The sequence below is a fragment of the Doryrhamphus excisus genome, chromosome 1, assembly GCF_030265055.1.
Source record: "Doryrhamphus excisus isolate RoL2022-K1 chromosome 1, RoL_Dexc_1.0, whole genome shotgun sequence".
In the NCBI taxonomy this organism is placed as follows: domain Eukaryota; kingdom Metazoa; phylum Chordata; class Actinopteri; order Syngnathiformes; family Syngnathidae; genus Doryrhamphus; species Doryrhamphus excisus.
In genome coordinates, this window is record NC_080466.1 from 30,486,503 (window position 1) to 30,505,015 (window position 18,513).

General features: G+C 40.5%; 2 protein-coding genes and 1 non-coding gene across 10 annotated transcripts; 1 reads left to right on the forward strand and 2 right to left on the reverse strand.

Annotated features, from left to right (window-relative positions):
- Positions 1–5,499: 5,499 nt before the first annotated feature.
- On the reverse strand, positions 5,500–14,086 carry LOC131139486 (meprin A subunit alpha-like). Of its 3 annotated transcripts, none has more exons than XM_058089152.1 (14): positions 13,582–13,939; positions 13,478–13,502; positions 13,347–13,400; positions 13,247–13,284; positions 13,092–13,167; positions 12,909–13,026; positions 11,772–11,947; positions 11,484–11,705; positions 10,173–10,319; positions 9,884–10,099; positions 8,262–8,708; positions 7,951–8,124; positions 7,705–7,861; positions 5,500–6,030 (listed from the first exon to the last, which is right to left on the reverse strand). In XM_058089152.1, the coding sequence occupies exons 1-14, from the start codon at positions 13,642–13,644 to the stop codon at positions 5,814–5,816; spliced, it is 2,130 nt and encodes a 709-aa protein (XP_057945135.1). In that variant the 5' UTR covers positions 13,645–13,939; the 3' UTR covers positions 5,500–5,813. The 3 variants fall into 3 exon arrangements, with proteins under 3 accessions (XP_057945135.1, XP_057945145.1, XP_057945152.1); XM_058089169.1 differs by lacking the exon at positions 13,582–13,939 and adding an exon at positions 13,984–14,071 and having other exon boundaries at positions 5,502–6,030; XM_058089162.1 differs by lacking the exons at positions 13,478–13,502; positions 13,582–13,939 and adding an exon at positions 13,984–14,086 and having other exon boundaries at positions 5,501–6,030.
- Positions 14,087–14,699: 613 nt separating this feature from the next.
- Positions 14,700–14,781, forward strand: trnas-gcu (transfer RNA serine (anticodon GCU)). The gene has a single exon. It is a non-coding gene; the product is annotated as a tRNA-Ser (tRNA).
- A 157-nt stretch (positions 14,782–14,938) lies between these two features.
- Positions 14,939–18,447, reverse strand: LOC131139700 (uncharacterized). 6 transcript variants are annotated; one of them, XM_058089561.1, is made up of 6 exons: positions 17,574–17,893; positions 17,490–17,512; positions 15,661–15,840; positions 15,538–15,586; positions 15,370–15,452; positions 14,939–15,302 (listed from the first exon to the last, which is right to left on the reverse strand). In XM_058089561.1, the coding sequence occupies exons 3-6, from the start codon at positions 15,838–15,840 to the stop codon at positions 15,144–15,146; spliced, it is 471 nt and encodes a 156-aa protein (XP_057945544.1). In that variant the 5' UTR covers positions 17,490–17,512; positions 17,574–17,893; the 3' UTR covers positions 14,939–15,143. The 6 variants fall into 6 exon arrangements, with proteins under 6 accessions (XP_057945544.1, XP_057945570.1, XP_057945553.1 ...); XM_058089587.1 differs by lacking the exons at positions 17,490–17,512; positions 17,574–17,893 and adding an exon at positions 18,073–18,447; XM_058089570.1 differs by lacking the exons at positions 17,490–17,512; positions 17,574–17,893 and adding an exon at positions 18,033–18,447.
- Positions 18,448–18,513: the final 66 nt, after the last annotated feature.

Here is an 18,513-nt window from a genome sequence, read left to right on the forward strand (position 1 = left end):
CAAAATATATCATCTGAGTCAGTCACATTTGCATAATTTTGCACAGGAACAAATAAGCAAGTTGGCAGATGATGTTTTTTATTGCTTCGTATAACAGTATCGTATTCACTCCTGCCCCCAGCTGTGGTGCCACAACATTTGAATTGAACAAAGGTTCCTGTATGAGGTCATGTTTACTTTTATTATACAAATATGATATGAGCATGGAAAATGAGTTCATCAAACATGGCGTGCTGTCCAAAAAACAGATTTTTCCTTGAATTTGCTCATCACAATTATCATCAGAATAAAACACACCAAAAAAATACCAATATATCATATACTATATATAAAAATAACAACAAAATACAGTGGAACCTTGGTTAGTGTCCACTTTCGTTAGTGGTTATGTCACAATTTTGCCTTGGCTTGCATTCATTCTCTGGTTAGCGTACAAAATTGAGCGTGTTTTTTTTTTTTTAATCACTAAAAAATTAATGGCTGCACGACGATCGAGTGGTTAGTGCGCAGACCTCACAGCTAGGAGACCCGAGTTCAATTCCACCCTCTCTGTGTGGAGTTTGCATGTTCTCCCCGTGCATGCGTGGGTTTTCTCCGGGTACTCCGGTTTCCTCCCACATTCCAAAAACATGCTAGGTTAATTAGCGACTCCAAATTGTCCATAGGTATGAATGTGAGTGTGAATGGTTGTTTGTCTATATGTGCCCTGTGATTGGCTGGCCCCCAGTCCAGGGTGTACCCCGCCTCTCGCCATGAAGACAGCTGGGATAGGCTCCAGCACCCCTCGTGAGGATAAGCGGTAGAAAATGAATGAATGAATTCTTCTTTATTAGCATCAACCACCACCCACTTCCTGTTTTCAGTCATGCTAAAAATCACGCCTTCATTCATGATTTATCTGAATTTCAAATTGTCTTCTGCTTGTAAATCTATCATTTAAAAAATCTAAAAACGTAAACAAAATTAAACTTTCATTTGTACACTGCAAAAACTGAAATTCCAGCTAAATTATCTGAAATTTGTTATAATATTTGGAATATTTGGAGCTACCTTCCTTACCGTTTTAGACTCAATTGATCTGAGGTAATATTGAAAAGCATTTTAGTAAGCCAAATTTAAGAAGTACACCTCATATGTTAGTACATATTACATAAGATAAGCCAATTGATCTAAGATATGATAAAAGGAAAAAGTTATTCGGTATTCAAAAAGTTCTTACCTTTCAGATGCGGCTTCAACTGATGAAGAAACGTCCACTAACGGTCTTTGTCCGTGCTGTCACTCTTGTGTGTCCGAATGTGGGTCAGTGTTACAAGGGTGTGGTTGGGGGATTTCTTTATCCTGCATTTGCATTCATGCCATGTTTGTTTGTGGTCGACATTGCATGCAAATATCGATATCATCGTTCCAGAAGTTCCATTCCAGAAATGTACTCAATTTACTAACCCAGAGGGAGGCTGACGTCATTGCAGCGGCCCAATGAATGCATTGCTCAGACGCAATGCATTATTGGAAAATATTTAAATACTTGTTTTTTTTATGTTTATGTATTTGTAATGTCTACCTTTTGAGTGTTAGGTTGCTGTGTGATGAGTAAGATGTTATACTGTTTTGTCTGCACTTTCGATATGAGTTGAACCTTGGTTAATCCGTTCCAACTTTCTTATTTTATTGCATGTTTGTCTCACTTAAATGTTTCAACTGATGAGTTAAAGAAACCCAAATCTAAGTGGCCCCCGTGTGAAAAAGTGATTGGTCCCCATTAAATATAACATAACTGTGTTTTATCACACCTGAGTTCAATTTCTCTATCCACACCCGAACATAATTACTATCACACCTATTCTCAATCAAGCTTAAATAGTACCTGACAAAGTGAAGTAGTACAAAATATCCTCAAAAGCTCGATACTGTGATGTAAAGAAATTCAGGAACAAAGTAATCAAAATCTATCAATTAGGTTTTAAAGCAATTTCTAAGGGTTTGGGACTCCAGCAAACCGCAGTGAGAGCAATTATCCACAAATGGTAGAAACATGGAAAAAGTGGTGAATCTTCCCAGGAATGTCCGGCCAACCAGCGATGACTCATCCAAGAGGTCACAAAAGACCCCTATTGTCACCTTTGCACTCCTATTAGTCATTGTTTACTCCACATTCCAACTCTTGCAACTCCAGCAAGCTAGTGAGCTAACCACTTCTACACTTTAAAAAATCGAAAAAATTACCACTTCCACAAGTGACGGGAGGTGAACTTTATTCCACTTTATCATATCGTACGTGCCATGGCTAACTTCATAACTTTCAATTTTTCTGACCTATAAATGTAGTTAGAATGTTGTATTCTCGTGTTAAATGATGCCAAAGTTTCAAAAAATGATAATCTGCGCATTTGGAAGCAAGTCCTGAAAGACATTTGGGATTGCTCTGAACGCCAGCAGAGTAGGCGTGCCCATAAATTTAAAAAAAAAAAAAAAAAACATTTTGGAAACCCAAGGAAATACAGCTGGAATAGGTGCAGTTTCTGGAAGATCTGGAAAGCTTTCTGTGCGGGGTTAACAGGTCCATACATTGTAATGTAAGGTAACGTGTCAGTGTTTTGTGTCTTTACTGCCGCCTAGTGACCAGAGTACTACATATCACTTGTATTAAAATATGTTTTTTGACTAATAACAGACCATAGTAAGTGATAATTCAGTAATTTATTTATTTATGGTAAACATAGCACATATTTTTGTAAATGTATTATTTTAATCAGTTATTAAATTACTCCAAAAGTGTATATATGATTACATGGGATGGTGGTTTAAGTCAGTAAGACAGCCGCTATCAAAGCAATGAAGAATAGAAACAGGTTTGCCTTTAGTGCTGGTGAATATGACACCGTCATATACCTGTCCAACTGACCGAAAACCATGTCAGTCTCAGGAAATGCAAAACCTTCATTGCTCAACTTCTCACACCGCATGCCAGTAGAGAAAGTGGCTGGACGTGAAGCGCACCTGAAAATACAGATGGAATAGCCTGATTAGGCGATTGGAACTGCGCCCTCCCTCCCAAACCGTAAAAGTAATTGTTTTGTAATGTGTTAGTGTTAGTGTTAGGTTGCTGTGTGATGAGTAAGATGTTATACTGTTTTGTCTGCACTTTCCATATGAGTTGAACCTTGGTTAATCCGTTCCAGAAGTTCAGTTCCAGAAATGTACTAAATTTACTAACCCAGAGGGAGGCTGACATCATTGCAGCCGCCCAATAAATGCATTACTAAGACGCAATGCATTATTGGAAAATATTTAAATACTTGTTTTTTTTATGTTTATGTATTTGTAATGTCTACCTTTTGAGTGTTAGGTTGCTGTGTGATGAGTAAGATGTTATACTGTCTCGACTGAATTAAATAACTCGCTTGTCTCATTCGCTCGCTTCCGACTCATAGTGACTCGTAGTGACTCCAAAAAATTCCACACGAAAACTAAATACACACCTGCATGAGGCTGCTCCGTTCTTCTCCACACACACACCTCCGTTCATACATGGGTTGGGATGACAGGGGTGTGTATCACGGGCTTCTCTGGGTTTGCCAACCTCCAGGTTCACTGAAATGAAAAAAAAAATCACAAACCACACTTAAGAAATGTGACTTAGCATGAAGAGCTAATATAAGAATATGAAAACACAGACCTTTATTAATCTTCTGTATGTCATCCCTGAGTCCGCCATGATCTGCATTATCACCTGGAAAGCAAACCAAGTGAAAAATCTATTAAATTTAAACAACAAGCTGATCATTTCTATCATGGAGATCAAACCTGTTAGTTTTGGAACAGCGTGCACCTAGCAAACATAACAAAAAGTATCATTCAAAACCCAAAACGATGACTCAATGTCAGTCAATATGAAATAGATCTACCTCGATAATTGCCAAAATGGCAATCAGTGATGCGATCTTCGTCCAAGTCTTTCCACAGCCCATCATGTTGTGATCCGCAGATGCTCGTGTAAGCACAACACATAAGGACAAGAACAAGGGGCGGACCGTGGTTCTCCATAATGGAGCTTAATGGATAACTTGTGTCTTGCAAGTATCTCTTCTGTTATCATCGTTCAACAACAAGTGTTGTTATTCAGTCAATTACTGCAGTCTATCTGTTTCTTTGATAACAGCTTATCTCATAGTCGAGCCGGTGAATATTCAAATCCATCCAGGTCATTGTATCAAAGCCGATAAAGCCTAAAACTGCTGGCCTAAACACTACGTATCAGAAGAACTGACCTACATTATAGCATATTTGTTCCCAACAGTCTATTAGCTTCATTTCTTAGCATGTCTTAGGCTTCCGATCCCGGTGTTAGATTTAATGTAATATGCCCAGGTCCTTCAGAATCAGGACTTAAAATACAGATGGAATAGCCTGATTAGGCAATTGGAACTGCGCCCTCCCTCCCAAACAGCAAAAGTAATTGTTGTTGCACAAACCAAAAATAAGAAGGTAGACTCTAAGTATGTGATTGATTTTAAAATAAGACCGCAATCATGGCATTTTGAACAGAATAACGACACTCCACAAAAAAAACTGCAAACTCCACACAGAGATGGCCGAGTGTGGAATTGAACTCGGGTCTCCTAGCTGTGAGGCCTTGGAAGCAAATAAACATAAACAAATCCCAGTAATTTATTACTGCATAACTATAGTATGGTGCATGTCAAATGACAGTAAGGCAATAATGATCTGATATGTTTGGGTTTTCAGTACAACCTCGGTTAATCTGTTCCAGAAATGTACTAAATTTACTAACCCAGAAGGGAGGCTGACGTCATTGCAGCGGCCAAATGAATGCATTGCTCAGACGCAATGCATTATTGGAAAATATTTAAATACTTGTTTTTTTATGTTTATGTATTTGTAATGTCTACCTTTTGAGTGTTAGGTTGCTGTGTGATGAGATTTGTTTCGCCATTTCTTAGCATGTGTTAGGCTTCCGATAGTGTGTTAGATTTGATGTAATCTGCCCAGGTCTTTCAGAATGAGGACTTTGTTACTTAAAAACACGATTAATAATGGGGCTGATTTCAGGACCTGCTAGCTGGCCCACAATAGCATCAATGTTGTTGTTTTTTTTTGTCCTCTGATTGGTTAATCTGAGCAAACTAATATTTTATTGGGTGTTATTAGATGAAGATTGATTGATGATGTTGTAGTGCAGAGGTTTGGAGTTGTGTCATGTCACAAGTTCTTTGAGCCCCCCCCTCCTTTATCAGTGAGATGTTCGATTTATGCTTGTTACATTTGGCTGAGCACCAAATTTACAGGCAGCGGTTGCAGGTTAGTAACCCTCAAAGTTATGAAGAGAAATTAAGTTCAGGAGTTCAGGCTCATGATGTTGGCACTATAGTAATATATATATATATATATATATATATATATATATATATATATATATGTATATATACACACACACACACTATATATAGTGCTAATATAATGTATTTTTGCTAGTATGAAATGACTACAGTTTTTGTTAGGAATAAAGATTTTTATATGTCCAATTTTGGACCGGACATGTGAAGATATGCTAAGAAGTTATGGAAATTTAAAAAATAATAATAAAGAAATAAAAATTCGACCCATTGTTAGTTGGATTTGATTGAAGCGCATGTTATTATTGGTAGTAAAATAAATGTTTGATATGTCACAGGCAGGGAGGGCCACAAAGCAAGGGATAACTCATAACTAATACAGTATATAGCAATTAAAACATATTACATATTAGTTATGGTTATCAAATCACAGCTTTATAAATTGCTCCAAAATTATTAAATGGGAATGTGGTCTAAAATTGGTAAGGCAGCTGCTATCAAAACAATAAAGAATAAAAAAAACAGGCTTGGCGTTGATGCAGCTGAACGTGAAGGCATCATCATCCAGTCAGGGTGACTTAAAACAGAATCGGTGTCAGAACCAACAGACCCATCTCTGTTCAGTTTTTCACACCACATACCGGTAGAGAAGGTGGCCGGATGTGAAGCACACCTGAAAAAGCAGCAGATGGAAAAGCCTGATAAGATGATTTTAAGCTGCACCACCTTATGCAAACAGTAAATTGGGGTAAATACTGCCCCCTGGTGTTTTGGTTCATGTATGACACATCAATACACAACTGAATCCACATTGAAAAAGTAACACAAAGGCTTTATAACCATGCCATGTGTTTGGGGCTTTTGGACGTTGCTGCGATTATAAGACGCCATTGATTGTACCTTGAACATCAACCACAACAACAGGTAGTTATCACACCTCATTATATGACGATATGAACTTTGTTGACTAATCTTCTCAATCTTACTTTAATCTTGGGCCTTCAAGGGCTCGTCGGTTGTAAATATAAGAAGATATAAATGTTGTTGTAAATGATTCAACCAATTTATTGATTTGAGTAAGGCTGCATGGTGGCCACACAACAGATGGATGGATGGATGGATGGATGGATAGATAGACAGCCTTCCTTTATTGTCATTGCAGAATAACACAGCTGTGAAATTGCCAACGAAATGTCGTTGCCTGGCTCCTGTATAATAATAATAAATAATAATAATAATAATAATAATGTAGAGAATAAATAGATGACATCAAATATGAACAACAATGTACAGTGTCAACAGTAAATTGCACAAATAATTTAAATAATTAATTAAATAATCATTTAATAGTTTAATAATAATTACAATAATTTAAATAATGTGACTATAGGGGTGTTATTTCATGTTCAAAAGGTTCTAATGTAAAAAAAAAAAACACCAACAAAAACAGAAAAGTCATAAACAGATTTCGACTGCACGGTGTACAAGTGGTTAGCGCACAGGCCTCACAGCTAGGAGACCCAAGTTCAATTCCATCCTCGGCCATCCATCTGTGTATGGAGTTTCCAAATTCTCCATAGGTATGAATGTGAGTGTGAATGGTTGTTTGTCTATATGTGCCCTGTGATTGGCTGGCCACCAGTCTAGTTGGTACCCCGCCGCTCGCCCCGAAGACAGCTGGGATAGGCTCCAGCACCCACCGCGACCCTCATGAGGATAAGCGGTAGAAAATGCATGGATTTTTTGGTAGAAAGCAGAATTCATGGTTCCATTTATCACAGCAAGTCTTCCAGGTCCTGAAGCAGCAAAACAGCCCGAGACCATCACACTACCACCACCATATTTTACTGTTGCTATGATGTTTTTTTTCCCAAAGGTCTTGGAGATCATCAAGATGTTTTCTGTCAAAATTGAGATGAACCTCAACAGGTTTTTTTGTTCAGCAGCGGTTTTGGTACTGAACTCTGCCATGTAAGCTGATTTTGCCCAGTGTCTTACTTATGGTCATGAACGCTGACTTTAACTGAGACAAGTGAGGCCTGCAGTTCTTTGGATGTTGTTGTGGGGTCTTTTGGATGAGTCGTTGTTGCGCTCTTGGGGTTATTTTAGTTGGCTGACCACTCTTGGGAAGGTTCACCACTGTTCACGTTTTGGCCATTTTCAGGTAATGGCTCTCACTGTGGTTTGCTGGAGTCCCAAAACTTTAGAAATGGCTTTTCCAGACTAACAGATCTCAGTGAAGTTATGTTTAAATAATGAGGGGGGTTAAGAATGAAGTTGCCTGCTACGTGGATTTCACTTATCACTGTTTTGAGAACTCATCCCATACAATAAATGAAATACACACCTGCATGAGGCTGCTCCATTTCTCTCCACACACACCCCTCCGTTCATACATGGGTTGGGATGACAGACGTTTGCGTCACGTGCTTGTCTGGGTTTTGCATCATCTACGGGCTTCTCATCCGAGACGGGCACCTCAGTCTTGATCAAAGGCGTCAGATCTGATAGCAGAAATGAATAAATATAAATATTGGCTTTACAAATCACATATAAGAAATGTAAAATCGTAAATTTACTATACAATTATTACCATTAAAGTCAGCAAAAATGATGAGGTCGTTATTTTTCAGGAAGCTCCTCTTGTGCAGCTGCTTGTGAGAAATAAATGTACTCCAGCCTCGTCCGTTACTCCGGTAGCAGCTGCAACCGGCATCCCACACTGCGCCTGAAGTAGCTGTTGGTTTGTTCCACAGGGGGTCCTCAACTAAAAAAGGGAAAAAGACACAGGAAAGGAAATATAATTTCGTAGATAAGCGGAATGGAGTTTGAGTGCACAGTAATCCTTCAACTGCTTGGAATTTCAAATTTTTTGCCTTCGTTTGCCCCCCAAAGTTGGCGTACCAGTGGTGAAGCTTCTTGTAGAAGACATCCTCATTTTAACATCAGGATCTTGATCCATGGCGACGATCGTCACTTGTCGGTTTTGTGCCGGCCATTCCATCACTGCGTCATTTTCACCACTGCACAGGTGTAGGTACACGCTAACATAATCTGGGGGGGTACTGTCGTACCCATTTGGGTAAAGACTTATCCCGAAGGAGTAGCCCTCTGAGTTATAAAAGCAGCGGCTATTTATTGAACTGCCCGCTGGGGTGCTGGTAAGAATCTGTGGGAAGTTGTGGATTTGCCACACGGCATTGGGGCAAACGGTTTCACTAAGAGTGATGTCATCAAGCAAGATGGCCCCTGAAGAGCTGGCTGATCCTCTGATGCCTTGGAAGATGTAGCGGAATTTGTTTGACATTCGAAGTGTCACATGGTTTATTTTCCAGGCGTCATCTCCATCACCTGAGAAGCAAGAAAAAAAAAAAGTTCAAGACGTTGACATCGATTTTTTTATGTCATTTATCGCGATTACATATATACGTTAATTTCCGTGATTCAATATTAATAACACTGAATAAAAATAAACAGAATTAATAAATGATCGCTATTTACTGTATTAGTAAAAAAAAAAAATGACTCCTCCCATTCTGTGTGGAAGTGGTAAGTTTCTGGCTTCACATTTTGTCCTGCCTTAGGTTTCGAATAAATCAACTGTAAGTAACTACTTAGCTCGGTAGCTTGCTCTAGCTTGCCCGTGCAATGTGATGTCAACAAAGAATAACAGCAGTGTAAATGTGAGTATAGGGGTGTTATTTCATGTCTAAAAGGCTCTAATGTAAAAAAAAAAAAAAAAAAACATCAACAGAAACAGAAAAGTCATAGACAAATTTCAGTTGCACGGTGCCCAGGGGTTAGCGAGCAGGCCACACAGATAGGAGACCTGAGTTCGATTCCACCCTCGGCCATCTCTGTGTGGAGTTTGCATGTTCTCCCCGTGCATGCGTGGGTTTTCTCCGGGTACTCCGGTTTCCTCCCACATTCCAAAAACATGCTAGGTTAATTGGCCACTCCAAATTGTCCATAGGTATGAATGTGAGTGTGAATGGTTGTTTGTCTATATGTGCCCTGTGATTGGCTGGCCACCAGTCCAGGGTGTACCCCGCCTCTCGCCCGAAGACAGCTGGGATACCCCGCGGAACCCTTGTGAGGAACCCTCCTTGGAGAAAACCCAGAGATGGTCGAGGGTGGAATCGAACTCGGGTCTCCTAGCTTTGTGGCCTCCACACTAACCACTTCTCCACCGTGCAAATCTGTTTGACTTTTCTGCTTCTGTTGATGTTTTTTTTTAACATTAGAGCCTTTCAGACATGAAATAACACCCCTATACTCACCTTTACATTGCTGTTATTCTTGTGTTTACATCACATTGCGCGGGCAAGCTATAGCAAGCTACCGAGCTAATTAGTTAGCTCCAGTTGATTTATTCGAAACCTAAGACAGGACAAAATGTGAAGCCAAAAACTTACCACTTCCACACAGAATTGGAGGAGTCTTTTTTTTTTTACTAATACAACAAATAGCCATCATTTATTAATAAATAAATTTTTGAAAAACAGCAACAGAGAGACTTTTAATACCTGTGATGGTGTGGATCTTCCTGAGAGTGCGAACATTCCCTGTTCCATCGTCGATCCGAACCCAAATAACGAGTTTATCCCCAGCTGCTCCAGTCATCTTATAGAAGAATTGCAAACATTGCTCGCCTCTTTTGGGGTAGAGGATGCGGGACTCTAACAAGGCGCTGTTTGTAGCGTTCCCAGAAGATGTGTCAAACTTCATGAAGTAGCCGGAATCTAAAAATAAAAAAAAGGATAGGAAACACGTCTTATCATACAATGGAGATTCAAATAGGAGACATGAGTCTACCTCTGCAGCGCCCTGCGAGCGTGTGATCTGTATCGGCGGGTGTACTCAATGTCTGGACCCAGTCGGCATTGTCGTCCTCATTCTGGATCATTCCACAGATGTTGTTCAATTCGAAGGAACATTGGTCCAGAAGAGTGTGTGTGTTTGCTGTGAAAACACAAATAGTCTATAAAAGTACACTACCTTTCATACGCTGGTATATATGCTGGAGCCTAGGGTGGAATCGAACTCGGGTCTCCTAGCTGTGAGGCTCTCGCGCTAATCACTCGTACACCATGCAGCGTAAAAACATCTTATTTTCTCTTATTATGTCTACTATATTGGGTAATGTGAGTATAAAGTTCACTATAGGGGTGTTACTTCATGTCTAGAGGGCTCTAAAATTCATTCATTTTCTACTGCTTATCCTCACAAGGGTCATGAGGAGTGCTGGAGCCTATCCCAGCTGTCTTAATGCGAGAGGCGGGGTACACCCTGGACTGGTGGCCAGCCAATCACAGGGCACATTTAGACAAACAACCATTCACACTCACATTCATACCTATGGACAATTTGGAGTGGCTAATTAACCTAGCATGTTTTTGGAATGTGGGAGGAAACCGGAGTACCCGGAGAAAACCCACGCATACACGGGGAGAACATGCAAAAAACTCCACACAGAGATGGCCGAGGGTGGAATCGAACTCGGGTCTCCTAGCTGTGAGGCTCTCGCGCTAATCACTCGCACACCATGCAGCGTAAAAACATTTTATTTTCTCTTATTATGTCTACGATATTGGGTAATGTGAGTATAAAGTTCACTATAGGGGTGTTACTTCATGTTTAGAGGGCTCTAAAATTAATTCATTTTCTACTGCTTATCCTCACGAGGGTCGCTGGCCAAATGTGGCCCGCAGGACACTAGTTTGAGGCCCCCGCCTTGATATGAAAGTTTAATGTTAGTGCAGCCCGCGCAAGTTTGATATGGATGCTGTATGGTATCATGTACCCAGAAAAAATTATTACGTTTGATTAATGTTCATGATAAAGGTTAAATAACTGTTAATAGTTATCCTCCCTATCCGTGTGGAAGTGGTAAGTTTTTGGCTATTTAAGTTTAAAGGAAACAACTTGAAGGCTACCGTTTAGGTCGCTAGCTCTCTAGTTTGCGAGTCAGTATGTGTCTCAAGACCCTGCAGTTGCGCAATATGTTGTAAATAAAAAGAGTATAAATGTGACTATAGTCGTGTTTTGTCATGTCTACAGGGCTCTAATAATGCTTTGTTCATTTTAATCTGAAAAAAATTAATGTTTTTATGAGCAGATACTCACCACAGCTGTACATACGGTTGAGCCTTGTGATATCCACGGCACTGAAGTCCAGTCGCTGGCCAATGATTTCATTAAAAAACGGAATGGAGGTGGTGATGGTCGGGATGCTCTCATTCTTGTTAAAGGACAAAGGCCTGTAGTGCATGATGGACTCATAATCGTAAGGAGTGTTCAGATCAGTGATGAAGTCGTCCTCGAACTTGACGAAATTGTGCTCCATCCCTGCGAAGTATTCATACACTGGATGTATTTATCACGAATAATCACATTTAGTATCGTCGTCATTACCTTCTTCGATCTGATCCCACCAGATCTCGACATAGTCGTCTCTGTCGGAACGCGACTGTTCGTGGTAAAAGCCGAGAGCGTGCAAGAGCTCGTGTTGCACAATGGCCTTCGTGTCACACCGGGCTCCGATGGACACATTTTGGCCCCCTTTGTCATCCCCAACATAAGACCAGCATCTGGAAAAAAAAAGATCACTTCTCACTGGAAATGAATCGTTCGGGTTGTGCAAAGTATTCGGTCACATCCACAGTGGAGCTCAATTAAGTCGACTCTCCTTGGACTGTCTGACTGACATCAACATAAGCGTTTGTTGACATCAGTGAACTCATGACGAGCTTGTCAACTCATTGCAAAAAAATGCTAAAATCATCACGCAGCAACTTAACACTCCAAAGCTTGGTAAGAAATATACAAGGCAAGTATCAATAGAAGTTTATAATATAAAACAAAGTGCTGCATGGCAGTTTAGTGGTTAGCACGCAGGCCTCACAGCTAGGAGACCCATGTTCAATTCCACCCTCGGTCATCCATCTCTGTGTGGAGTTTGCATGTTCTTCCCATGCATGCGTGGATTCACTACTGTGTTTTTGTGCAATGACAATAAAGGGAGTCTATCTATCTATCTATCTATCTATCTATTTTTTCCGGGTACTCCGGTTTCCTCCCACATTCCAAAAACATGCTAGGTTAATTAGCCACTCCAAATTGTCCATAGGTATGAATGTGAATGGTTGTTTGTCTATATGTGCCCTGTGATTGGCTGGCCACCAGTCCAGGGTGTACCCTCCCTCTCACCCAAATACAGCTGGGATAGGCTCCAGCACTTTCGCGACCCTCATCCCCAGAGGGAGGCTAACATCATTGCAGCACCTCGGCAGCAATAACCAATTAAATGTTTGTCCACCAGAGGGAGTCAGTGGAGCCCAGAGGGAGGCTGACATCATTGCAGCACCCCGGCAGCAGTAACCAATTAAAAGTTTGTCCACCAGAGGGAGGCTAACATCATTGCAGCACCTCGGCAGCAATAACCAATGAAATGCTTTCTGAGAAGAAATGCAGTAATAAAAATGTGAATATTTTTCTACCAAGTTCCACCGTAGTTTTTGATACTTTTTGATGCACAAGGACATAACTCACCCAGAGAGCTTCGTGAAGGAGATGTAGCTTGCCTCGCCTTCATAGGGCTTGAAGTCCACACAGGATCTTAAACGGTATTCCTCAAAAGCCTGCAGTATTACCCCTTTTGCATTCAACTCTACAATAACAACAATGAATTTTGCTTATTCATCATAAACGCTGCTGGTAGTGTTTTGTCATTACCTAATGAATCTGTCAGGATGTATGGTATAGGAAACTTCCATCTCATTGTCTCATCAACGATTGCATTTCTCTTGGGCTGCAACACACATTAGAAGAACTGAGTATTGTTTATGTATTTGCAGTACTTCCACATCGGCTGTGTATATAATACTTACATCGCCGGCAATGTCTCCCTCAAAAAGGTGTCTTAGACCTAAAAAAAAGTATGATATTGTATATGTATGCAGGTCATTTTAACAAGTTAGGAACTCTTACCTTTATTAATCTCTGGTATGTCATCCCTAAGTTCACCATCATCTGCATTATCACCTGGGAATCAAACCATGTCAATAATAATATATGTATATTAAACAATATGCTGATCATGTATATCATCAGAAGCCAACCTGTAAGTTTGGGTGCAGCAAGCACCTAGCAAACATTAAAAAAAGTGTCAGTTTGAACCACGTTAAAAATCAACATCATGTAAATAAAGTGTAAAATATATCACCTTTAAAATTGCCAAAATGCTAATCACCAAAGTGATTTTTGTCCAGCTCTTTCCACAGCCCATGGTGTTGTTATCTATGCTAGCTTAAGCTAGTGTAAGCTAACACCTAAAAGGACAGGGGTGGAACCTTGCTCTCCATAATGGAGTTTAATGTTTAACTTTTATATCACGCGTGTTTTCTCTGTTAGCATCCTTCACTCCAAGCCTTGTTCAGCGATTTACTGTAGTAAACTGCAGACTATGTAGTAAACTGTAGCTAAGCTATAGCTAATAGTAAATTGTAGTAAGCTGTAGCTAATGTACCTAACCTAAAGTGCGTATTTTGGTATCGATATGATACCAAGTAAATAAACATTCCATTGCTAACGGATCAATCAGTATCCTTTATTATAATTTTCTCACCAACGCAGCTCAGCTTTAGTCCATCTTTCGACAATTTATCCAACATTTATCCAAAGAGAGAGCCCCTTGCTACTTCCGGGTTTATTAGCATATTTCAACATTTGACCAATCACGGATGACGACGACCCTCCGCACCTGGAGCTGTTTTTTGTATACGACTCTGCCTTTCAGGGCTAATGGGTTAATGGTTAGTGAGTTCGATTCCCGACCAGGGTTGCGTCAAATAAAAAAACCCAACTACAACAATACTAACCCATTCATACAGCCCCCACCCAAAAAAATAGACAAATTAAAGGCAAACTCATGACACGATCATATCTGATCTCGCCCAGCACTTCAAAGAAGATGTCATGTGTGTTAATTGCCGCTAGATGGCGCCATTGGCTTTGGCGTGAATGAAAGAAGCAGAACCAGGAAATGCTTCTTTACACGTTCAGTAAAGCTTCGAGATATGAACGATGTGAATTAGCATTTCTTCGATTTGTCGTCGTCTAACTGCCTGAAATATTTAACCGTTGGCTTTTAAATGCAAATACACGTGGTGCATTCCTCTAATGCGGTAACTAGAACTAAAAAATGTGTTCGAAATAAACAAGTTGAATCACGTGAGTAGGAAAATTAGTACCAACATTAAGGAAAATTACTACTAACATTAAATCACAATAGTCATCACCGTAGCTAATACTTTATTTAAAAAGTGTAGCAATGGCACATATGACGAGGTGGCCGAGTGGTTAAGGCGATGGACTGCTAATCCATTGTGCTCTGCACGCGTGGGTTCGAATCCCATCCTCGTCGAATGTTTTTTTGTTTTTGAACCGCAAATTTTCTACAACGTGACTTACTGTTACGTCGAAGTCAATTGTATAAATAGTACAAGAAAAATTTAAATCTTTTGTCTAAAAAAAAAAATTAAACGTCTGAAAAAAAGAGTATGTGAAATGCAGGTGCCATTTTGATATATTTTTATTTTTACAACACGCAAAATTAGATATAAATTAGATACAATTTAAGAAAAAAAACAGCCAGCATGTTTCCAATTTACCTTTTTTTGTTTTCTTTTTAAATGTATTTGTCAAACATGAAACAGGCTGACAAATAATCTACACTTTGGACCCCCGTTTTACTGTCATCAACTGAAAGCTAATGATAGCATCCGTTCACATGGCTGCCACGTCCGTGTCATCACACACTTGGCCGGCATCATCAGAGCAGCTGCAATCTCCCGTCGCCCCGTGAAAAACATTTCTCGAGCTTTTTGAGTCGTGGTTCGTCTTCTCGTCATCCATGTGGTCTTCCGCGGTTTGCCTTGGCGTGCTCTGTAGAAATTCCACATTGTATTTATGTCATTGGGAAGCCCGTAATTAGCCCGTATATGAAGCATACCTCTTGTTCACAATTATGTCGATTTACCGCATACTGGAATTTGGACGCATTCAGTCCGAGAGCCCCACCGATGAAATCGTAAGCTGAAAAAAATGACAACACGGTGAGATCATCTGACAAGGTGGAGTGATAACTAGATATTACTATTTACCATTACTATTCACTTACTCCTTAATGACAGCCTTCCTATTAGCTGAACCAGGTTCCTGACTGAGAACTAAGACAAAAACAAAGAATGATACCAGGACTTGTTTTAGACCAGTAAAGTAAACGCACTTCAAACATCCTCACCATCCCTGCAGCCTCTTCAGTTGATGATTCTTCCTCTTCCTCATACTCCTCTTCCTCCTTTTCCTCTTCCTCCTCATCACTGTCCACGTCGGTCAAAGCTTCACCTCTGCTGAAGAAGATGACTTTCTTCTGATTGGACAGTCCGGCACCCTCATGTTCTGGTTCCTGTGAATCTGTCATCTGTAAGATGTAGCAACCCATGACTCGGTGACCCTCGAGAGTACCCGTGAGTCAGTCACCCTCAAGTACCCACGACTCATTGAAATTAGAATCTTTGTTGAGCACACATGACGAATCCACGAGTCGGACCCAAGTCTTAGTCGTTGAAACCAAAGTAAGCACATGAGGCAGTGAAACTCCAGTCTTCACCAAGCACTCCAGTCCATGAAACATGAGTCATTTCCAGTACCCATGAGTCATTAAGTACTCAGGAGTCAATGAAACTTAAGTCTTTGTGAAGTACCCATGAGTCAGTGAAATTAGTCCTTGTCAGGTACCCATGAATCAGTGAAACCACAGTCTTTGTCAAGTACCCATGAGTCAATGAAACTAGTCCTTGTCAAGTACCCATGAGTCAATGAAACCATTGTCAGGTACCCATGAGTCAGTAAAACTAGTCCTTGTCAAGTACCCATGAGTCAGTAAAACTAGTCCTTGTCAAGTACCCATGAGTCAGTAAAACTAGTCCTTGTCAAGTACCCATGAGTCAATGAAACTAGTCCTTGTCAAGTACCCATGAGTCAATGAAACTAGTCCTTGTCAAGTACCCATGAGTCAATGAAACTACTCCTTGTCAAGTACCCATGAGTCAATGAAACTAGTCCTTGTCAAGTACCCATGAGTCAATGAAACTAGTCCTTGTCAAGTACCCATGAGTCAATGAAACTAGTCCTTGTCAAGTACCCATGAGTCAATGAAACTAGTCCTTGTCAAGTACCCATGAGTCAATGAAACTAGTCCTTGTCAAGTACCCATGAGTCAATGAAACTAGTCCTTGTCAAGTACCCATGAGTCAATGAAACTACTCATTGTCAAGTACCCATGAGTCAATGAAACTACTCATTGTCAAGTACCCATGAGTCAATGAAACTACTCATTGTCAAGTACCCATGAGTCAATGAAACTAGAGTCTTTGTCTAGTACCCATGAGTCAATGAAACTAGAGTCTTTGTCTAGTACCCATGAGTCAATGAAACTGGAGTCTTTGTCAAGTACCCATGAGTCAATTAAACTAAAGTCTTTGTCAGGTACCCATGAGTCAGTGAATCTCGAGTCTTTCTCAAATACCCATGAGTCGGTGAAACTCGAGTCTTTGTCAAGTACCCATGAGTCAGTGAAACTTGAGTCTTTGTCAAGTACCCATTAGTCAGTGAAACTAGTCCTTGTCAAGTACCCATAGTCAGTGAAACGAGAATCTTTTGTTAAGTACCCACGAGTCAGTGACTTAGAGTCTTTGTCAAGTCATCGAGTACCCATGAGTCAGTTACATTAGAGTCTTCATCAAGCACCAGCAATACCAGCTAAATTCAGGGTCAGTACTTCCGAAACTAAATTTCTCACAAATCTTTAGTACCCCCCACAGGATGTGCTGTTATTTAAGGCCGGAAGTGTGTGTGTTTCGGTAGCTTGTTGGGAGATGAGTGAAGAGACGAGCGACGAAAATAAACATGTCTCCTGCATTCATTTCCAACAAGCTACCTAAACACACACACACACACACACACTTCCGGCCTTCAAAATAACAGCACATCCTGTGGGGAGTACCAAAGTAAGGGCGTCACATAAATAGCTTACATATTGAACTTTGCGGAGCATCATTACATACTTACAATTGTAATCTGGCCGCAGGAGTCTTTTCGTGCTAATTAGAATTCGTAAATACTATCACGAAATTGACTGAAGCCGCAATTTACCTGCTGGAATTCAGATTCGATGTCTTCTTTTGTAAATACAAGCATTCTACGTGTGTAGCACTGAAAGCTTTCATGTCTGACGTTAAAGGTCAATAAGTGCTTCCGTGCGGCCAAACGTGTTGCCGTCAGGTCGCAGTGACGTCATTCACTTAAACGTGACTTAATATGAAATTACTGTCGCATTTTTCCCTTATTGAACGTCGACTGACACTTGCGGCTCAAATTTGGGAGGCGGTAACCCGGCATTGTGACATATTTGCCGTAAAGTGCGAAGAAAAGCTGCAAAGCCTTTGGATAACAAATGTGCGGCTGAAACTTGTGAGGCGTTACCCGGGCATCGTGACATCTTTGTCGTAAAGTGCAAAAAAAGCTGCAAAGCCTTTAAATAACAAATTTGCGGCTCAAACTTGGGAGGCGGTAACACAGAACTACATTACGTAGAAAAGCCATGAGCCGTACGTTGTTGTCGTCGCGAGTCCGCCATCTTTTGTAGCACTACCTTGTTCGTTTGCGACTTTCGAAAGTTTTACTGATGGTTTCTGAAATTCTGGACTCGTTAAGGCATTTAAATGCCCTACTGTGTGGCTGTAAACTACATATATATGCCTATACACTGCTGCTAAGTTGTGCTACACAAGATGGCGGCGTGAGCACTGAAGGCACAGCGCGGCGGCGACACCGCGCTCTGTGTGTTGTTTCCGGGTTTGAGCTATCTACGTCTGTCAATTTCTGTGGGCGGTAACTGGCCATCGAGACATCTTTGCCGTAAAGTGTGAAGAAAAGCTGCAAAGTCTTTAAACACCAAACAATTGCTATTACTGTTACGTGATAGCGTATTTTCTGTTTTTAATAAAATTATAGGTGGGAGTAAATACTCTGAGGGGTAATTTTGACCATGTAAGCATACCTGTCAACACTCCTGACTCTTTTTCCAGTGTCA

What these genes read in the sequence shown, in the direction of transcription:
- LOC131139486 (XM_058089152.1), bottom strand. Translation starts at nt 13,644, where the DNA reads ATGGGCTGTGGAAAGAGCTGGACAAAAATCACTTTGGTGATTAGCATT. An exon ending in TCCTTCACGAAGCTCTCTGG is followed by an intron (nt 11,948 to 12,908) that starts GTGAGTTATGTC and finishes TTTTTTTTCCAG; the next exon opens with ATGCTGGTCTTATGTTGGGG. An exon ending in TACAAGAAGCTTCACCACTG is followed by an intron (nt 8,125 to 8,261) that starts GTACGCCAACTT and finishes TCCCTTTTTTAG; the next exon opens with TTGAGGACCCCCTGTGGAAC.
- LOC131139700 (XM_058089542.1), bottom strand. Translation starts at nt 17,618, where the DNA reads ATGCTTGTATTTACAAAAGAAGACATCGAATCTGAATTCCAGCAG. An exon ending in AGGAAGGCTGTCATTAAGGA is followed by an intron (nt 15,453 to 15,537) that starts GTAAGTGAATAG and finishes CATTTTTTTCAG; the next exon opens with CTTACGATTTCATCGGTGGG. An exon ending in GACATAATTGTGAACAAGAG is followed by an intron (nt 15,303 to 15,369) that starts GTATGCTTCATA and finishes GAATTTCTACAG; the next exon opens with AGCACGCCAAGGCAAACCGC.